We start from the raw sequence: 19,241 nt of genomic DNA, 5'->3' as shown, positions 1-19,241 counted from the left end.
CGTTCTCTCCCATACACATTCCCACTCCCCCGTTCTCTCCCACCCCCAGGATGTGAGCTGTCCAGTGAAGCAGGTTCCTACAGGGAAGAAACAGGTGCCTCTGAACCCAGACAGCAGCACTCCCAGCAGTCAGCCCAAGCCGGGCTCCTGTCCTTCTCTGGTGGTGTCCAGTAGTGAGTTTGATGCCAGCAACGGCCACACGGTTAAGTCCTACTCCCTGTTGTTCAGAGTGTCTGGACCAGGCAGGACGCAGCACAACGGACTGGTCAATGGACAGACCAATGAGAATATAGGTAGGCTTAGTGCTGGAATTAAACTACATGTGGGTGGGGGGAACTCCAGTCTTGTATTGGTACAAAGGATGTGTGTGTGTGAACCCCAGTCTTGTATTGGTACAGGGTGTGTGTGTGAACCCCAGTCTTGTATTGGTACAGGGTGTGTGTGTGTGAACCCCAGTCTTGTATTGGTACAGGGTGTGTGTGTGTGTGTGTTAACCCTAGTCTTGTATTAGAACATAGGATGTGTGTGTGTGTGTGTGTGTGTGTTAACCCTAGTCTTGTATTGGTACAGAGGATGTGTGTGTGTGTGTGTGTGTGTGTGTGTTAATCCTAGTCTTGTATTGGTACAGAGGATGTGTGTGTGTGTGTGTGTGTGTGTTAACCCCAGTCTTGTATTGGTACAGAGAATGTGTGTGTGTGTGTGTGTGTGCTAACCCCAGTCTTGTATTGGAACAGAGGATGTGTGTGTGTGTGTGTGTTAACCCCAGTCTTGTATTGGAACAGAGGATGTGTGTGTGTGTGTTAACCCCAGTCTTGTATTGGAACAGAGGATGTGTGTGTGTGTGTTAACCCCAGTCTTGTATTGGTACAGAGGATGTGTGTGTGTGTTAACCCCAGTCTTGTATTGGTACAGAGGATGTGTGTGTGTGTGTGTGTGTGTGTGTTAACCCCAGTCTTGTATTGGTACAGAGGATGTGTGTGTGTGTGTGTGTGTGTTAACCCCAGTCTTGTATTGGTACAGAGGATGTGTGTGTGTGTGTGTTAACCCCAGTCTTGTATTGGTACAGAGGATGTGTGTGTGTGTGTATGTTAACCCCAGTCTTGTATTGGTACAGAGGATGTGTGTGTGTGTGTGTGTGTTAACCCCAGTCTTGTATTGGTACAGAGGATGTGTGTGTGTGTTAACCCCAGTCTTGTATTGGTACAGAGGATGTGTGTGTGTGTGTGTGTGTGTGTGTGCTAACCCCAGTCTTGTATTGGAACAGAGGGTGTGTGTGTGTGTGTGTTAACCCCAGTCTTGTATTGGAACAGAGGATGTGTGTGTGTGTTAACCCCAGTCTTGTATTGGTACAGAGGATGTGTGTGTGTGTGTGTGTGTGTGTGTGCTAACCCCAGTCTTGTATTGGAACAGAGGATGTGTGTGTGAGCTAACCCCAGTCTTGTATTGGTACAGAGGGTGTGTGTGTGTGTTAACCCCAGTCTTGTATTGGTACAGAGGGTGTGTGTGTGTGTTAACCCCAGTCTTGTATTGGTACAGAGGGTGTGTGTGTGTGTTAACCCCAGTCTTGTATTGGTACAGAGGATGTGTGTGTGTGTGTGTGTTAACCCCAGTCTTGTATTGGTACAGAGGATGTGTGTAACAGGAAGAAGAGAAGCTCCACCGTCAGACAAGAAGAAGTTGGAGAAACGACGTTCGTAGCTCAGATGACTGTGTTTGATAAGAACAGGTACACACACACACACACACACACACACACACACACACACACACACACACACACACACACACACACACACACACACACACACACACAGAGAGAGAGCTATGTCTTACTATACTTGAGGACTTTTTGGGAACCAACAATTTGATTCCCATTCTAGTTCTTATTTTCCCTAACCCTTAAACTTAACCCCTAAACCTAACCCCTAAACCTAACCCTAAAATAGACTTTAACCAGTGTGGACCGGCTGAATGTCCTCACTTGTCTGAATTATAGTTGGTTTACTACTCTTGGACTTTAGGTACTCACCAGTATAGTACAGTGTACACACACACGCACACACACACACACACACACACACACACACACACACACACACACACACACACACACAGGGTTGTGTTCTTTTGTTATTCATCTTTCACACACACACTCTGTCTCTTTCTCACTCTCATATGCTGCACACGTCTCCGGGGGACTGTGTGGCTTGTCCCGCGTCTCCGGGGGACTGTGTGGCTTGTCCCGCGTCTCCGGGGGACTGCGTGGCTTGTCCCGCGTCTCCGGGGGACTGCGTGGCTTGTCCCGCGTCTCCGGGGGACTGCGTGGCTTGTCCCGCGTCTCCGGGGGACTGCGTGGCTTGTCCCGCGTCTCCGGGGGACTGCGTGGCTTGTCCCTCGTCTCCGGGGGACTGCGTGGCTTGTCCCGCGTCTCCGGGGGACTGCGTGGCTTGTCTCGCGTCTCCGGGGGACTGCGTGGCTTGTCTCGCGTCTCCGGGGGACTGCGTGGCTTGTCTCGCGTCTCCGGGGGACTGCGTGGCTTGTCTCGCGTCTCCGGGGGACTGCGTGGCTTGTCTCGCGTCTCCGGGGGACTGCGTGGCTTGTCTCGCGTCTCCGGGGGACTGCGTGGCTTGTCTCGCGTCTCCGGGGGACTGCGTGGCTTGTCCCGCGTCTCCGGGGGACTGCGTGGCTTGTCCCGCAGTCCCCCCGCGTCTCCGGGGGACTGCGGGGCTTGTCTCGCGTCTCCGGGGGACTGCGGGGCTTGTCTCGCGTCTCCGGGGGACTGCGGGGCTTGTCCCGCGTCTCCGGGGGACTGCGGGGCTTGTCCCACAACAACTGCATTGCAGTTGGCCTTCTAGAAATCACCTTCACAAAAAACGACTCTTCATCACCGATCTGAAGCTCTGGAAGACCTTTCGGGCGTCTGCAGTTGTTGGATGGCCTCTATCTGTTGCTGTTAATGTTTTTGTGTGTGTGTGTGTGTGTGTGTAGGCGTCTGCAGTTGTTGGATGGCCTCTATCTGTTGCTGTTAATGTTTTTGTGTGTGTGTGTGTGTGTGTGTAGGCGTCTGCAGTTGTTGGATGGCCTCTATCTGTTGCTGTTAATGTTTTTGTGTGTGTGTGTGTGTGTGTGTGTGTGTGTGTGTAGGCGTCTGCAGTTGTTAGATGGAGAGTATGAGGTGTCTATGCAGCAGATGGTGGACTGTCCTGTCAACAAGAAGAGAGCCACCTGGGAAACAAACCTGGATGGAAAGGTACGTGTGTGTTGATACAGTCCAGACTCCCAGTACAGGCTAAGTGGAGAGCTAACATGATACAGTCCAGACTCCCAGTACAGGCTAAGTGGAGAGCTAACATGATACAGTCCAGACTCCCAGTACAGGCTAAGTGGGGAGCTAACATGATACAGTCCAGACTCCCAGTACAGGCTAAGTGGGGAGCTAACATGATACAGTCCAGACTCCCAGTACAGGCTAAGTGGCGACAGGCACGGTGCAGTCCAGACTCCCAGTACAGGCTAAGTGGTGACAGGCACGGTGCAGTCCAGACTCCCAGTACAGGCTAAGTGGGGAGCTAACATGATACAGTCCAGACTCCCAGTACAGGCTAAGTGGCGACAGGCACGGTGCAGTCCAGACTCCCAGTACAGGCTAAGTGGGGAGCTAACATGATACAGTCCAGACTCCCAGTACAGGCTAAGTGGGGAGCTAACATGATACAGTCCAGACTCCCAGTACAGGCTAAGTGGCGACAGGCACGGTGCAGTCCAGACTCCCAGTACAGGCTAAGTGGGGAGCTAACATGATACAGTCCAGACTCCCAGTACAGGCTAAGTGGAGAGCTGACATGATACAGTCCAGACTCCCAGTACAGGCTAAGTGGCGACAGGCACGGTGCACTCCGTTGGGGACATCGACTGCGTTGATAAACAAATTTGATCCGTGAGACACATTTGGCAGGAAGTATCGAAAATAAAAATGATTGTACCAAAAAAGTACAGAAGTTTTGTATAGGGTGCATCACTAGTATGTAATTCCTCCTCCCAGGCCCCTGGTCTTCCTCTCTGAACAGACAGGAAGAGGTCAGCACTTCCCTTTACTCATGTCTCTCTCTCTCTCCCTCCTCCACTTTCTGTAGCTCCTCCCTCCGTTTGAGACGTTCTCCAAGGGTCCTACTCTCCAGTTCACACTGCGTTGGACAGGCGAGCCCAGTGATAGGTCGACGGCCCCTGTGGCCAAACCCCTCGCCACGCGGAACGCTGACGCTAGCAGCCTGACCTCCGACCCTAAGCCCTGCTCCCTCAGACCCACTCAGACCGTAGGTGAGACACGGGCCGGACGACGCACTCGCACACAGACAGACTGTTGTAATCTGTAGAAGCTCACCAAATGGTGTCAATTTAAAGGGATTCTTTAACATATACCATGTTTAAATGAATATCATTTTTATGTCTTTGCTTCCGGTATAAAATAAGTTATTAAGAGGTAGTTTTGTGAGCCAATGCTAACTAGCGTTAGCACAATGACTGGAAGTCTGTGGTATCTGCTAGCGAACATTAGTTAGCAATTGCGCCAGTGATGGTTAGCAACATCCTTCATACTGGACACCGAGAAATAAAAGTAGTATCCACGAGTTCATCTGATTTCTGGGGAAGTAGAAAAATAACCTCACTACCAAAATCCTGAAGTATCCCTTTAAACATGGAACACGTTAAAGAATCCCTTTAAACATGGAACACGTTAAAGAATCCCTTTAAACATGGAACACGTTAAAGAATCCCTTTAAACGTGGAACACGTTAAAGAATCCCTTTAAACGTGGAACACGTTAAAGAATCCCTTTAAACGTGGAACACCTTAAAGAATCCCTTTAAACGTGGAACACCTTAAAGAATCCCTTTAAACGTGGAACACCTTAAAGAATCCCTTTAAACGTGGAACACCTTAAAGAATCCCTTTAAACGTGGGACACGTTCTATGACATCATCAAAGAATCCCTTTAAACGTGGGACACGTTCTATGACCTCACCAAAGAATCCCTTTAAACGTGGTACACGTTCTATGACCTCACCAAAGAATCCCTTTAAACTTGGAACACGTTTCTTCCCTCTCTCTGTAGCTGTGAAAGACTCATTCAGCAGTACAGAGTTTCAGATGAGACAAGAACACACACTTGAGGAACCAAGTGACAATCTACGCATATTCTACCAGGTGAGAGGGAGAAACACACTTGTATTCATGACTTTAGGGCAGATTGCATTGTGCAGTCTATGTCTGAATCACAGTTGTGTTGTGCTTGTCTTTTGTTCTCTTGTTATGTGTCTGACTGGAGGTGGATGGTATGAGAGACCTGGTCCTTTATAACAGATCTGACTGGGGGTTATTAGAGACCTGGTCCTTTATAACAGGTCTGACTGGGGGGTGGATGGTATGAGAGACCTGGTCCTTTATAACAGGTCTGACTGGAGGTGGATGGTATTAGAGACCTGGTCCTTTATAACAGGTCTGACTGGAGGTGGATGGTATGAGAGACCTGGTCCTTTATAACAGGTCTGACTGGAGGTGGATGGTATGAGAGACCTGGTCCTTTATAACAGGTCTGACTGGAGGTGGATGGTATGAGAGACCTGGTCCATTATAACAGGTCTGACTGGAGGTGGATGGTATGAGAGACCTGGTCCTTTATAACAGGTCTGACTGGAGGTGGATGGTATGAGAGACCTGGTCCATTATAACAGGTCTGACTGGGGGTTATTAGAGACCTGGTCCTTTATAACAGGTCTGACTGGGGGGTGGATGGTATGAGAGACCTGGTCCTTTATAACAGGTCTGACTGGAGGTGGATGGTATGAGAGACCTGGTCCTTTATAACAGGTCTGACTGGAGGTGGATGGTATGAGAGACCTGGTCCATTATAACAGGTCTGACTGGAGGTGGATGGTATGAGAGACCTGGTCCTTTATAACAGGTCTGACTGGAGGTGGATGGTATGAGAGACCTGGTCCATTATAACAGGTCTGACTGGGGGTTATTAGAGACCTGGTCCTTTATAACAGGTCTGACTGGGGGGTGGATGGTATGAGAGACCTGGTCCATTATAACAGGTCTGACTGGGGGTTATTAGAGACCTGGTCCTTTATAACAGGTCTGACTGGAGGTGGATGGTATGAGAGACCTGGTCCATTATAACAGGTCTGACTGGGGGTTATTAGAGACCTGTGCCTTTATAACAGGTCTGACTGGGGGGTGGATGGTATGAGAGACCTGGTCCTTTATAACAGGTCTGACTGGGGGGTGGATGGTATTAGAGACCTGGTCCTTTATAACAGGTCTGACTGGGGGTTATTAGAGACCTGGTCCTTTATAACAGGTCTGACTGGGGGGTGGATGGTATTAGAGACCTGGTCCTTTATAACAGATCTGACTGGGGGGTGGATGGTATTAGAGACCTGGTCCTTTATAACAGGTCTGACTGGGGGGTGGATGGTATTAGAGACCTGGTCCTTTATAACAGGTCTGACTGGGGGGGTGGATGGTATTAGAGACCTGGTCCTTTATAACAGGTCTGACTGGGGGGTGGATGGTATTAGAGACCTGGTCCTTTATAACAGGTCTGACTGGGGGGGTGGATGGTATTAGAGACCTGGTCCTTTATAACAGGTCTGACGGGGTTATTAGAGACCTGGTCCTTTATAACAGGTCTGACTGGGGGGTGGATGGTATTAGAGACCTGGTCCTTTATAACAGGTCTGACTGGGGGTTATTAGAGACCCGGTCCTTTATAACAGGTCTGACTGGGGGGTGGATGGTATTAGAGACCTGGTCCTTTATAACAGGTCTGACTGGGGGTTATTAGAGACCTGGTCCTTTATAACAGGTCTGACTGGGGGGTGGATGGTATTAGAGACCTGGTCCTTTATAGCAGGTCTGCATCCTGTTCCCTATATAGTGCCCTTCATTTGACCAGGGCCCATGGTTCACTATGTAGGCCATAGGGTCCCATTTGGTACAATGTATTTCAGACTTGGCTGTCTATGATGGGGAGTTTCATAGTTTCTACTGACTCATACTCTATGGTCAGACTGGCTGACCTTTTGTGTAGAATTACATAGTCTATATCCTTCTCACGCTCTCCCTCCCTCACCCCTCTCCCTCTCCTCCCTCCCTCCCTACCTCCCTCCCTCACCCCTCTCTCTCTCCCTCCCTCACCCCTCTCTCTCTCCCTCCCTCACCCCTCTCTCTCTACTTCTGTCTCTAGTTCCTGTATAACCACAACACACAGCAGCAGACCGAGGCAAGAGATGACCTCCACTGTCCCTGGTGCACTCTGAACTGTAGGAGACTCTACAGTCTCCTCAAACACCTCAAACTGGCCCACAGCAGATTCATCTTCAACTACGTGGTGAGAGCGAGGGGAAGCGAGAGAGAGAGACCCAGAGACAGAGTGTGTGTGTGTCTGGTGCACTCTGAACTGTGGAGGACTACAGTCTCCTCAAACTGGCCCACAGCAGATTCATCTTCAACGATGACTGCATTTAGACAGGCAGCCCAATTCTGATATTTTGCCAATAATTGGGTTGGCTGTGTAAACAGCCTAGGAGGTGAGAGAGACCGGGGGTGTGTGTGTGGGGTTGTACTGTCAGGAGCTGTACATATTGGGGGCTGAATAAGGGCTGGTTATTAAACTATACAGGTCTGTTGTGATTGACATGTTCTATGACCTCACCAGCCCCACCCTAAAGGAGCGAGGATAGACGTGTCTATTAATGAGCGTTACGACGGGGTGCACGCTGGGAATCCTCGGGATATTCACAGTCAGCCCGGCTTCGCCTTCAGCAGGAACGGACCCGTCAAGAGATCCCCCGTCACACACATCCTCGTCTGCAGGTAACTGGGTACACACGACTGGGTCACACACACACACCTTCATCTGCAGGTTACACAGACAGACACACACCTTCATCTGCAGGTAACTGGGTACACACGTCTGGATCACACACGCACACCTTCATCTGCAGGTTAAACAGACAGACACACACCTTCATCTGCAGGTAACTGGGTACACATGTGTGGGTCACACACACACTCACACACACACACCTTCATCTGCAGGTAACTGGGTCACACACACACACCTTCATCTGCAGGTAACGCAGACAGACAGACACACACCCCTATAGTCGTCAAGGCCAAGTCAACTAGAAGTCCAGGTAGCAGATAAAGGGACCTATCAGATATGTATGTAGTTGCTGCTGTACATGAACTAATATACATGGGTTCTGACTGGTTTGTTACTTTACAATTGTAAAATGATATGCTCCCTGCTTTTCAAATCCAAGAAGACTGCTGGAAAGCCTGAACGCAACATGGTCATTTCTGAGAGTCACACAGTGGAGGAACATGTTGTCTGTAGTCTACTGTACATGGAGGGACATATTGTCTGTCTGTAGTCTACTGTACATGGAGGGACATATTGTCTGTCTGTAGTCTACTGTACATGATGGAGGGACATATAGTCTGTCTGTAGTCTACTGTACATGATGGAGGAACATGTTGTCTGTAGTCTACTGTACATGGAGGGACATATTGTCTGTCTGTAGTCTACTGTACATGATGGAGGAACACATTGTCTGTAGTCTACTGTACATGATGGAGGGACATATTGTCTGTCTGTAGTCTACTGTACATGATGGAGGAACACATTGTCTGTAGTCTACTGTACATGATGGAGGGACATATTGTCTGTCTGTAGTCTACTGTACATGATGGAGGGACATATTGTCTGTCTGTAGTCTACTGTACATGATGGAGGAACATATTGTCTGTAGTCTACTGTACATGATGGAGGGACATATTGTCTGTCTGTAGTCTACTGTACATGATGGAGGAACATGTTGTCTGTAGTCTACTGTACATGGAGGGACATATTGTCTGTCTGTAGTCTACTGTACATGATGGAGGAACATATTGTCTGTCTGTAGTCTACTGTACATGATGGAGGAACATATTGTCTGTCTGTAGTCTACTGTACATGATGGAGGGACATATAGTCTGTCTGTAGTCTACTGTACATGATGGAGGAACAGGTTGTCTGTAGTCTACTGTACATGATGGAGGAACATGTTGTCTGTAGTCTACTGTACATGATGGAGGAACATATTGTCTGTAGTCTACTGTACATGATGGAGGAACATGTTGTCTGTAGTCTACTGTACATGGAGGGACATATTGTCTGTCTGTAGTCTACTGTACATGATGGAGGAACATATTGTCTGTAGTCTACTGTACATGATGGAGGGACATATTGTCTGTCTGTAGTCTACTGTACATGATGGAGGAACATGTTGTCTGTAGTCTACTGTACATGGAGGGACATATTGTCTGTCTGTAGTCTACTGTACACGATGGAGGAACATATTGTCTGTCTGTAGTCTACTGTACATGATGGAGGAACACATTGTCTGTAGTCTACTGTACATGGTGGAGGAACATGTTGTCTGTAGTCTACTGTACATGGAGGGACATATTGTCTGTCTGTAGTCTACTGTACATGATGGAGGAACATATTGTCTGTAGTCTACTGTACATGATGGAGGGACATATTGTCTGTAGTCTACTGTACATGATGGAGGAACATGTTGTCTGTAGTCTACTGTACATGATGGAGGAACATGTTGTCTGTAGTCTACTGTACATGATGGAGGAACATATTGTCTGTCTGTAGTCTACTGTACATGATGGAGGAACATATTGTCTGTAGTCTACTGTACATGATGGAGGAACATATTGTCTGTCTGTAGTCTACTGTACATGATGGAGGAACATGTTGTCTGTCTGTAGTCTACTGTACATGATGGAGGAACATATTGTCTGTAGTCTACTGTACATGATGGAGGAACATGTTGTCTGTAGTCTACTGTACATGATGGAGGAACATGTTGTCTGTCTGTAGTCTACTGTACATGATGGAGGAACATTGTCTGTCTGTAGTCTACTGTACATGATGGAGGAACACATTGTCTGTAGTCTACTGTACATGATGGAGGAACATGTTGTCTGTCTGTAGTCTACTGTACATGATGGAGGAACATATTGTCTGTCTGTAGTCTACTGTACATGATGGAGGAACATGTTGTCTGTCTGTAGTCTACTGTACATGATGGAGGAACATATTGTCTGTCTGTAGTCTACTGTACATGATGGAGGAACACATTGTCTGTAGTCTACTGTACATGATGGAACATATTGTCTGTAGTCTACTGTACATGATGGAGGAACATATTGTCTGTCTGTAGTCTACTGTACATGATGGAGGAACATGTTGTCTGTCTGTAGTCTACTGTACATGATGGAGGAACATATTGTCTGTAGTCTACTGTACATGATGGAGGAACATGTTGTCTGTAGTCTACTGTACATGATGGAGGAACATGTTGTCTGTCTGTAGTCTACTGTACATGATGGAGGAACACATTGTCTGTAGTCTACTGTACATGATGGAGGAACATGTTGTCTGTCTGTAGTCTACTGTACATGATGGAGGAACATATTGTCTGTCTGTAGTCTACTGTACATGATGGAGGAACATGTTGTCTGTCTGTAGTCTACTGTACATGATGGAGGAACATATTGTCTGTCTGTAGTCTACAGTACATGATGGAGGAACACATTGTCTGTAGTCTACTGTACATGATGGAGGAACATGTCTGTCTGTAGTCTACTGTACATGATGGAGGAACATGTTGTCTGTCTGTAGTCTACTGTACATGATGGAGGAACATATTGTCTGTAGTCTACTGTACATGATGGAGGAACATGTTGTCTGTAGTCTACTGTACATGATGGAGGGACATATTGTCTGTCTGTAGTCTACTGTACATGATGGAGGAACATATTGTCTGTAGTCTACTGTACATGATGGAGGAACATGTTGTCTGTCTGTAGTCTACTGTACATGATGGAGGAACATTGTCTGTCTGTAGTCTACTGTACATGATGGAGGAACATGTTGTCTGTAGTCTACTGTACATGATGGAGGAACATATTGTCTGTCTGTAGTCTACTGTACATGATGGAGGAACATAGTCTGTAGTCTACTGTACATGATGGAGGAACATGTTGTCTGTCTGTAGTCTACTGTACATGATGGAGGAACATGTTGTCTGTAGTCTACTGTACATGATGGAGGAACATGTTGTCTGTCTGTAGTCTACTGTACATGATGGAGGAACATATTGTCTGTCTGTAGTCTACTGTACATGATGGGGGAACATATTGTCTGTAGTCTACTGTACATGATGGAGGAACATATTGTCTGTCTGTAGTCTACTGTACATGACGGAGGAACATATTGTCTGTAGTCTACTGTACATGATGGAGGAACATGTCTGTAGTCTACTGTACATGATGGAACATATTGTCTGTAGTCTACTGTACATGACGGAGGAACATGTTGTCTGTCTGTAGTCTACTGTACATGATGGAGGAACATATTGTCTGTCTGTAGTCTACTGTACATGATGGAGGAACATATTGTCTGTCTGTAGTAGAAATCTAATTTCATCAGTTATATGTGGAAAAAAACGTATTTGCGTGAACATTAGCAAGGCAGCAGCAGAGGAAACAGAGTTCTCTCCTCCCTCTCTTCCCAGTTCTGGTTTGCCATCTAGCTTGCTACCTTTACTAGCCCAAACCAGTGACAAACTTAGCTGTGTTATCCACATGTAGCAGTACACAACCAAAATCTTGCTTCCTTATGTTGCCAGCTAGAAAGAAATGGCCACAAATTCATTCAGAAATGGAGGAAGAGCATAGCTAGCTTTAGCAAGCTAACGTTAGCAGCTGCCTTTTCAAGAAGATCTTTACCTCTCTCTCTCTTTCCCTCTCCTCTGTTCTCCTTCCTGCTTCCTGTAGGATATTTACCTCTCTCTTTCCCTCTCCTCTGTTCTCCTTCCTGTAGGATATTTACCTCTCTCTTTCCCTCTCTTCTGTTCTCCTTCCAATAGGATCTTTACCTCCCTCTCTCTCTCCTCTCTCTCTCTCTCTTCTCTCTCTCTCATTTATATTCATTCTCCCCCTACCCATCTCCTCTCTTCCTGTAGGCTAAAGCATGTATGTATTCAGGTACAATTGACATTCACTTACTAACCCCTCCCTCTCCTCCCCTTAGACCGAAGCGTCTCCTCCCCCCCAGTCTGTGTGAGTTCCTGGAGGCTGATGGAGGAGAGGGAGACCAGCAGAGAATCATCCCAGGTCACAACCGCCTCTACTTCCGCTCAGACAGCTGTACACCCAAAACACCGCAGGAGGTAGATCACGACAGTGAGGATGAGACAGACCCCTTCTGGCTCCGAGAGAGGACCATCATGGTGAGAGACGCAAACACACACTGAGCAGGTAGCTACTACACATGGTGAGATACACACTGAGCCGGTAGCTACCACACATGGTGAGATACACACTGAGCCGGTAGCTACCACACATGGTGAGATACACACTGAGCCGGTAGCTACCACACATGGTGAGATACACACTGAGCAGGTAGCTACCACACATGGTGAGATACACACTGAGCTGGTAGCTACCACACATGGTGAGATACACACTGAGCCGGTAGGTACCACACATGGTGAGATACACACTGAGCCGGTAGCTACCACACATGGTGAGATACACACTGAGCAGGTAGCTACCACACATGGTGAGATACACACTGAGCAGGTAGCTACCACACATGGTGAGATACACACTGAGCAGGTAGCTACCACATTACAGACAGTAGGTATTAGGCCCATACAAACCCAGGTCTACTCTGCACCAGTACAGACTGTAGGTATTAGGCCCATACAAACACAGGTCTACTCTGCACCAGTACAGACTGTAGGTATTAGGCCCATACAAACCCAGGTCTACTCTGCACCAGTACAGACTGTAGGTATTAGGCCCATACAAACCCAGGTCTACCTTTACAACAGAGCCATACTGACATTGGGTTTGGAGTCTCCAACTTGACTCTGGATCCACTCTGACTGTTGTTCTGTCTACAGCAAATCCAGGAGTTTACAGATGTGAACGATGGAGAGAAGGAGGTGATGAAGCTATGGAACCTTCACGTTATGAAGTATGGGTACGTACCCCGCATTAAAGCCCTGGCCTCGTTATACAGCCTCTGTTTAAAGCATCACGTTGCTGTGTGTCGTTCTCTAGAGCTTCATGAGACGTTGCTGTGTGTTGTTCTCTAGAGCTTCATCAGACGTTGCTGTGTGTCGTTCTCTAGAGCTTCATGAGACGTTGCTGTGTGTCGTTCTCTAGAGCTTCATGAGGCGTTGCTGTGTGTCGTTCTCTAGACGTTGCTGTGTGTCGTTCTCTAGAGCTTCATGAGACGTTGCTGTGTGTCGTTCTCTAGAGCTTCATGAGACGTTGCTGTGTGTCGTTCTCTAGAGCTTCATGAGACGTTGCTGTGTGTCGTTCTCTAGAGCTTCATGAGACGTTGCTGTGTGTCGTTCTCTAGAGCTTCATGAGACGTTGCTGTGTGTCGTTCTCTAGAGCTTCATCAGACGATGCTGTGTGTCGTTCTCTAGAGCTTCATGAGACGTTGCTGTGTGTCGTTCTCTAGACGTTGCGGTGTGTCGTTCTCTAGACGTTGCTGTGTGTCGTTCTCTAGACGTTGCTGTGTGTCGTTCTCTAGACGTTGCTGTGTGTCGTTCTCTAGACGATGCTGTGTCGTTCTCTAGACGATGCTGTGTCGTTCTCTAGACGTTGCTGTGTGTCGTTCTCTAGACGTTGCTGTGTGTCGTTCTCTAGACGATGCTGTGTGTCGTTCTCTAGACGTTGCTGTGTGCCGTTCTCTAGAGCTTCATGAGACGTTGCTGTGTGTCGTTCTCTAGACGTTGCGGTGTGTCGTTCTCTAGACGTTGCGGTGTGTCGTTCTCTAGACGTTGCGGTGTGTCGTTCTCTAGACGTTGCTGTGTGTCGTTCTCTAGAGCTTCATGAGACGTTGTTGTGTGTCGTTCTCTAGACGTTGCTTCATCTTTCACCTCCCTGTTCATCACTTATTACATCTGTAGCTTAAACTGTGAATCATATCGTCGCATGACTCCAAGTTTAATAAACTGAATCATATCGTCGCATGACTCCAAGTTTAATAAACTGTGAATCATATCGTCGCATGACTCCAAGTTTAATAAACTGTGAATCATATCGTCGCCTGACTCCAAGTTTAATAAACTGTGAATCATATCGTCGCATGACTCCAAGTTGAATAAACTGTGAATCATATCGTCGCATGAATCTGTAGTTTAATAAACTGTGAATCATATCGTCGCATGACTCCAAGTTGAATAAACTGTGAATCATATCGTCGCATGAATCTGTAGTTTAATAAACTGTGAATCATATCGTCGCATGACTCCAAGTTGAATAAACTGTGAATCATATCGTCGCATGACTCCAAGTTGAATGAACTGTGAATCATATCGTCGCATGAATCTGTAGTTTTAATAAACTGTGAATCATATCGTCGCATGAATCTGTAGTTTAATAAACTGTGAATCATATCGTCGCATGAATCTGGGGTTTAATAAACTGAATCATATCGTCGCAGACTCCAAGTTGAATAAACTGTGAATCATATCGTCGCATGAATCTGTAGTTTAATAAACTGTGAATCATATCGTCGCATGACTCCAAGTTGAATAAACTGTGAATCATATCGTCGCATGACTCCAAGTTGAATAAACTGTGAATCATATCGTCGCATGAATCTGTAGTTTTAATAAACTGTGAATCATATCGTCGCATGAATCTGTAGTTTAATAAACTGTGAATCATATCGTCGCATGAATCTGGGGTTTAATAAACTGTGAATCATATCGTCGCATGACTCCAAGTTGAATAAACTGTGAATCATATCGTCGCATGACTCCAAGTTGAATGAACTGTGAATCATATCGTCGCATGAATCTGTAGTTTTAATAAACTGTGAATCATATCGTCGCATGAATCTGTAGTTTAATAAACTGTGAATCATATCGTCGCATGAATCTGGGGTTTAATAAACTGTGAATCATATCGTCGCATGAATCTGTAGTTTAATAAACTGTGAATCATATCGTCGCATGAATCTGTAGTTTAATAAACTGTGAATCATATCGTCGCATGAATCTGGGGTTTAATAAACTGAATCATATCGTCGCAGACTCCAAGTTGAATAAACTGTGAATCATATCGTCGCATGAATCTGTAGTTTAATAAACTGTGAATCATATCGTCGCATGACTCCAAGTTGAATAAACTGTGAATCATATCGTCGCATGACTCCAAGTTGAATAAACTGTGAATCATATCGTCGCATGAATCTGTAGTTTTAATAAACTGTGAATCATATCGTCGCATGAATCTGTAGTTTAATAAACTGTGAATCATATCGTCGCATGAATCTGTAGTTTAATAAACTGTGAATCATATCGTCGCATGAATCTGTAGTTTAATAAACTGTGAATCATATCGTCGCATGAATCTGGGGTTTAATAAACTGAATCATATCGTCGCAGACTCCAAGTTGAATAAACTGTGAATCATATCGTCGCATGAATCTGTAGTTTAATAAACTGTGAATCATATCGTCGCATGACTCCAAGTTGAATAAACTGTGAATCATATCGTCGCATGACTCCAAGTTGAATAAACTGTGAATCATATCGTCGCATGAATCTGTAGTTTTAATAAACTGTGAATCATATCGTCGCATGAATCTGTAGTTTAATAAACTGTGAATCATATCGTCGCATGAATCTGGGGTTTAATAAACTGTGAATCATATCGTCGCATGACTCCAAGTTTACTTCCATATGATGGTTGGATGGAAACCTGCTTAATGCCATCTATTTCTCACTCATTTAGAGTTACAAAATGCTCTCAAACACAACAGAATCTGTATTATTTGTATGTTTTATTTAATTACGAAAGTCAGTTAAGATCAAATTCTTATTTACAATGACGGCCTAGGAACAGTGGGTTAACTGCCTTGTTCAGGGGCAGAACTACAGGTTTTTACCTTGTCAGCTCGGGGATTCGATTTAGCAACCTTTCGGTTACTGGCCCAATGCTCTAACCACTAGGCTACCTGCCGCCCCCAAATGAATTCGTATTAACCAGGCGCTCTCGACTAGAGGCTCCATAGTGTCTGTGGCGCAGGCTGAACGTTTGACGTCCCTACTCTAATCCCCACTCCCCTCTCTCTCTCCCCCCACTCTCTCTCTCTGCCCCTCAGCTACATAGCAGATAACCAGATGAACGGAGCCTGTCTGGCGTTTGTGGAAGGTTGCGGAGCGTACATTGCCAGGAAGAACCTCTGTAGGAACTTCCTGTTACACCTGGTCAGCATGCATGACTTTAAACTGGTTACCACGACAACCATCAACCAGGCCATGACACGCCTCCGACACATCCAGCAGACCCAGCAGCAGGAAGGAGGAGAGGGGGATGGAGGAGAGTATTGGGTGACAGCGCTGGAGTCTCCGTCTGAGCTGCAACCCGACTATGCCACATGTAATGACGACCACACGGATGGTAAGAGTAACCATGGTAATGGCCGCACGAACGGAAACGGCGATGGCGATGAAGCTGGTAGTTCTGTTGCTGTGGAAACGTCCAGGCCGAGCAAGAGGCATAAGTTGTGAGGTACCCTCCGGCCCTCTCCTGGAGGAGTGATGAGTATCTAAAAGGATGCCCGGTGATTGGCTGAGTGGAGGATGAAAATAATAAGAGAGACTCATGATGACATCATTCCAAACAAGCACTGGGTGTTGGGTTTACCGTATAGAGGTGGTGGGCCAGAATCATTTAAGTCAATTTGGACACACACGCACACACACACACACACACACACACACAGTCCCACTGGTTATAGCAGGGAAACCGTGGTCTAGTTTTTCCCCATGTCTGGTTATTCAGTCTTGCTTTGATGTCATTAGACTGATGTTACAGTGACCATGAGGTCTGTAAACTCATCACTTTAGCAATAACTTAGTCCCAACTGGCACCATATTCCTTTATACTAGTGTGCACTACTTTTTTACCAGGCCCTGCTATAGACTAGGGGATGTACTTGTACATCAAGCTGTCTGCTATAGACTAGCATTCTGTCCAAGGGATGTACTTGTACATCAAGCTGTCTGCTACAGACTAGGGGATGTACTTGTACATCAAGCTGTCTGCTATAGACTAGCATTCTGTCCAGGAGGTGTACTTGTACATCAAGCTGTCTGCTATAGACTAGCATTCTGTCCAGAAGGTGTACTTGTACATCAAGCTGTCTGCTATAGATTAGCATTCTGTCCAGGAGGTGTACTTGTACATCAAGCTGTCTGCTATAGACTAGCATTCTGTCCAAGGGATGTACTTGTACATCAAGCTGTCTGCTATAGACTAGGGGATGTACTTATACATCAAGCTGTCTGCTATAGACTAGGGGATGTACTTGTACATCAAGCTGTCTGCTATAGACTAGCATTCTGTCCAGGAGGTGTACTTGTACATCAAGCTGTCTGCTATAGACTAGCATTCTGTGCAGGGGGTGTACTTGTACATCAAGCTGTCTGCTATAGATTAGCATTCTGTCCAGGAGGTGTACTTGTACATCAAGCTGTCTGCTATAGACTAGCATTCTGTCCAAGGGATGTACTTGTACATCAAGCTGTCTGCTATAGATTAGCATTCTGTCCAGGAGGTGTACTTGTACATCAAGCTGTCTGCTATAGACTAGCATTCTGTCCAGGAGGTGTACTTGTACATCATTCTGTCAAGGAGTGGTACTTGTACATCAAGCTGTCTGCTATAGATTAGCATTCTGTCCAGGAGGTGTACTTGTACATCATGCTGTCTGCTATAGACTAGCATTCTGTCCAGGAGGTGTACTTGTACATCAAGCTGTCTGCTATAGACTAGCATTCTGTCCAGGAGGTGTACTTGTACATCAAGCTGTCTGCTATAGACTAGCATTCTGTCCAGGAGGTGTACTTGTACATCATTCTGTCAAGGAGTGGTACTTGTACATCAAGCTGTCTGCTATAGACTAGCATTCTGTCCAGGGGGTGTACTTGTACATCAAGCTGTCTGCTATAGACTAGCATTCTGTCCAGATGGTGTACTTGTACATCAAGCTGTCTGCTATAGATTAGCATTCTGTCCAGGAGGTGTACTTGTACATCAAGCTGTCTGCTATAGACTAGCATTCTGTCCAAGGGATGTACTTGTACATCAAGCTGTCTGCTATAGACTAGGGGATGTACTTGTACATCAAGCTGTCTGCTATAGACTAGCATTCTGTCCAGGAGGTGTACTTGTACATCAAGCTGTCTGCTATAGATTAGAATTCTGTCCAGGAGGTGTACTTGTACATCAAGCTGTCTGCTATAGACTAGCATTCTGTCCAGGAGGTGTACTTGTACATCATTCTGTCAAGGAGTGGTACTTGTACATCAAGCTGTCTGCTATAGATTAGCATTCTGTCCGCTATAGACTAGCATTCTGTCCAGGAGGTGTACTTGTACATCAAGCTGTCTGCTATAGACTAGCATTCTGTCCAGGAGGTGTACTTGTACATCAAGCTGTCTGCTATAGACTAGCATTCTGTCCAGGAGGTGTACTTGTACATCATGCTGTCTGCTATAGACTAGCATTCTGTCCAGGAGGTGTACTTGTACATCAAGCTGTCTGCTATAGACTAGCATTCTGTCCAGGAGGTGTACTTGTACATCATTCTGTCAAGGAGTGGTACTTGTACATCAAGCTGTCTGCTATAGATTAGCATTCTGTCCAGGAGGTGTACTTGTACATCATGCTGTCTGCTATAGACTAGCATTCTGTCCAGGAGGTGTACTTGTACATCAAGCTGTCTGCTATAGATTAGCATTCTGTCGAGGAGTGGTACTTGTACATCAAGCTGTCTGCTATAGACTAGCATTCTGTCCAGGGGGTGTACTTGTACATCAAGCTGTCTGCTATAGACTAGCATTCTGTCCAGGAGTGGTACTTGTACATCAAGCTGCCTCACTACAGAAGCAGGAGCTGGGCTCCTGCCCTCTGGGCCGTTCTGGCTGTTACAAGGCTTTAGTACTTTAGGCCGAGGCCCATAGGGTCCTGTATAGATCAGTGGTTCCCAAACTGTTTCACTCAGGTCCCTCTTCCAGCATTGGGGAACATCCGTTTCTATGGGCACAAGCACTGTTCATGACACAAACTGTTCA

The 19,241-nt window shown here is 46.3% G+C and overlaps 1 protein-coding gene across 2 annotated transcripts in view; it reads left to right on the top strand.

The window, feature by feature from the left end:
- Positions 1-17,197, top strand: part of LOC109876373 (polycomb protein suz12-A) — a 31,189-nt gene extending 13,992 nt beyond the window's left edge. For both annotated transcript variants that reach the window (XM_031816141.1, XM_031816142.1), the window contains 10 exons: positions 50-293; positions 1,627-1,726; positions 3,145-3,250; positions 4,134-4,317; positions 5,114-5,205; positions 7,253-7,396; positions 7,724-7,881; positions 12,164-12,362; positions 13,041-13,120; positions 16,265-17,197. In XM_031816141.1, the coding sequence (XP_031672001.1) occupies positions 50-293; positions 1,627-1,726; positions 3,145-3,250; positions 4,134-4,317; positions 5,114-5,205; positions 7,253-7,396; positions 7,724-7,881; positions 12,164-12,362; positions 13,041-13,120; positions 16,265-16,673 (1,716 nt within the window). In that variant the 3' untranslated portion in view covers positions 16,674-17,197. The remainder of the gene's footprint in view (positions 1-49; positions 294-1,626; positions 1,727-3,144; positions 3,251-4,133; positions 4,318-5,113; positions 5,206-7,252; positions 7,397-7,723; positions 7,882-12,163; positions 12,363-13,040; positions 13,121-16,264) is intronic.
- Positions 17,198-19,241: the final 2,044 nt, after the last annotated feature.

This window comes from Oncorhynchus kisutch, unplaced genomic scaffold (assembly GCF_002021735.2).
Source record: "Oncorhynchus kisutch isolate 150728-3 unplaced genomic scaffold, Okis_V2 scaffold749, whole genome shotgun sequence".
In the NCBI taxonomy this organism is placed as follows: domain Eukaryota; kingdom Metazoa; phylum Chordata; class Actinopteri; order Salmoniformes; family Salmonidae; genus Oncorhynchus; species Oncorhynchus kisutch.
This window is presented reverse-complemented; position numbering and strand designations above follow the sequence as displayed.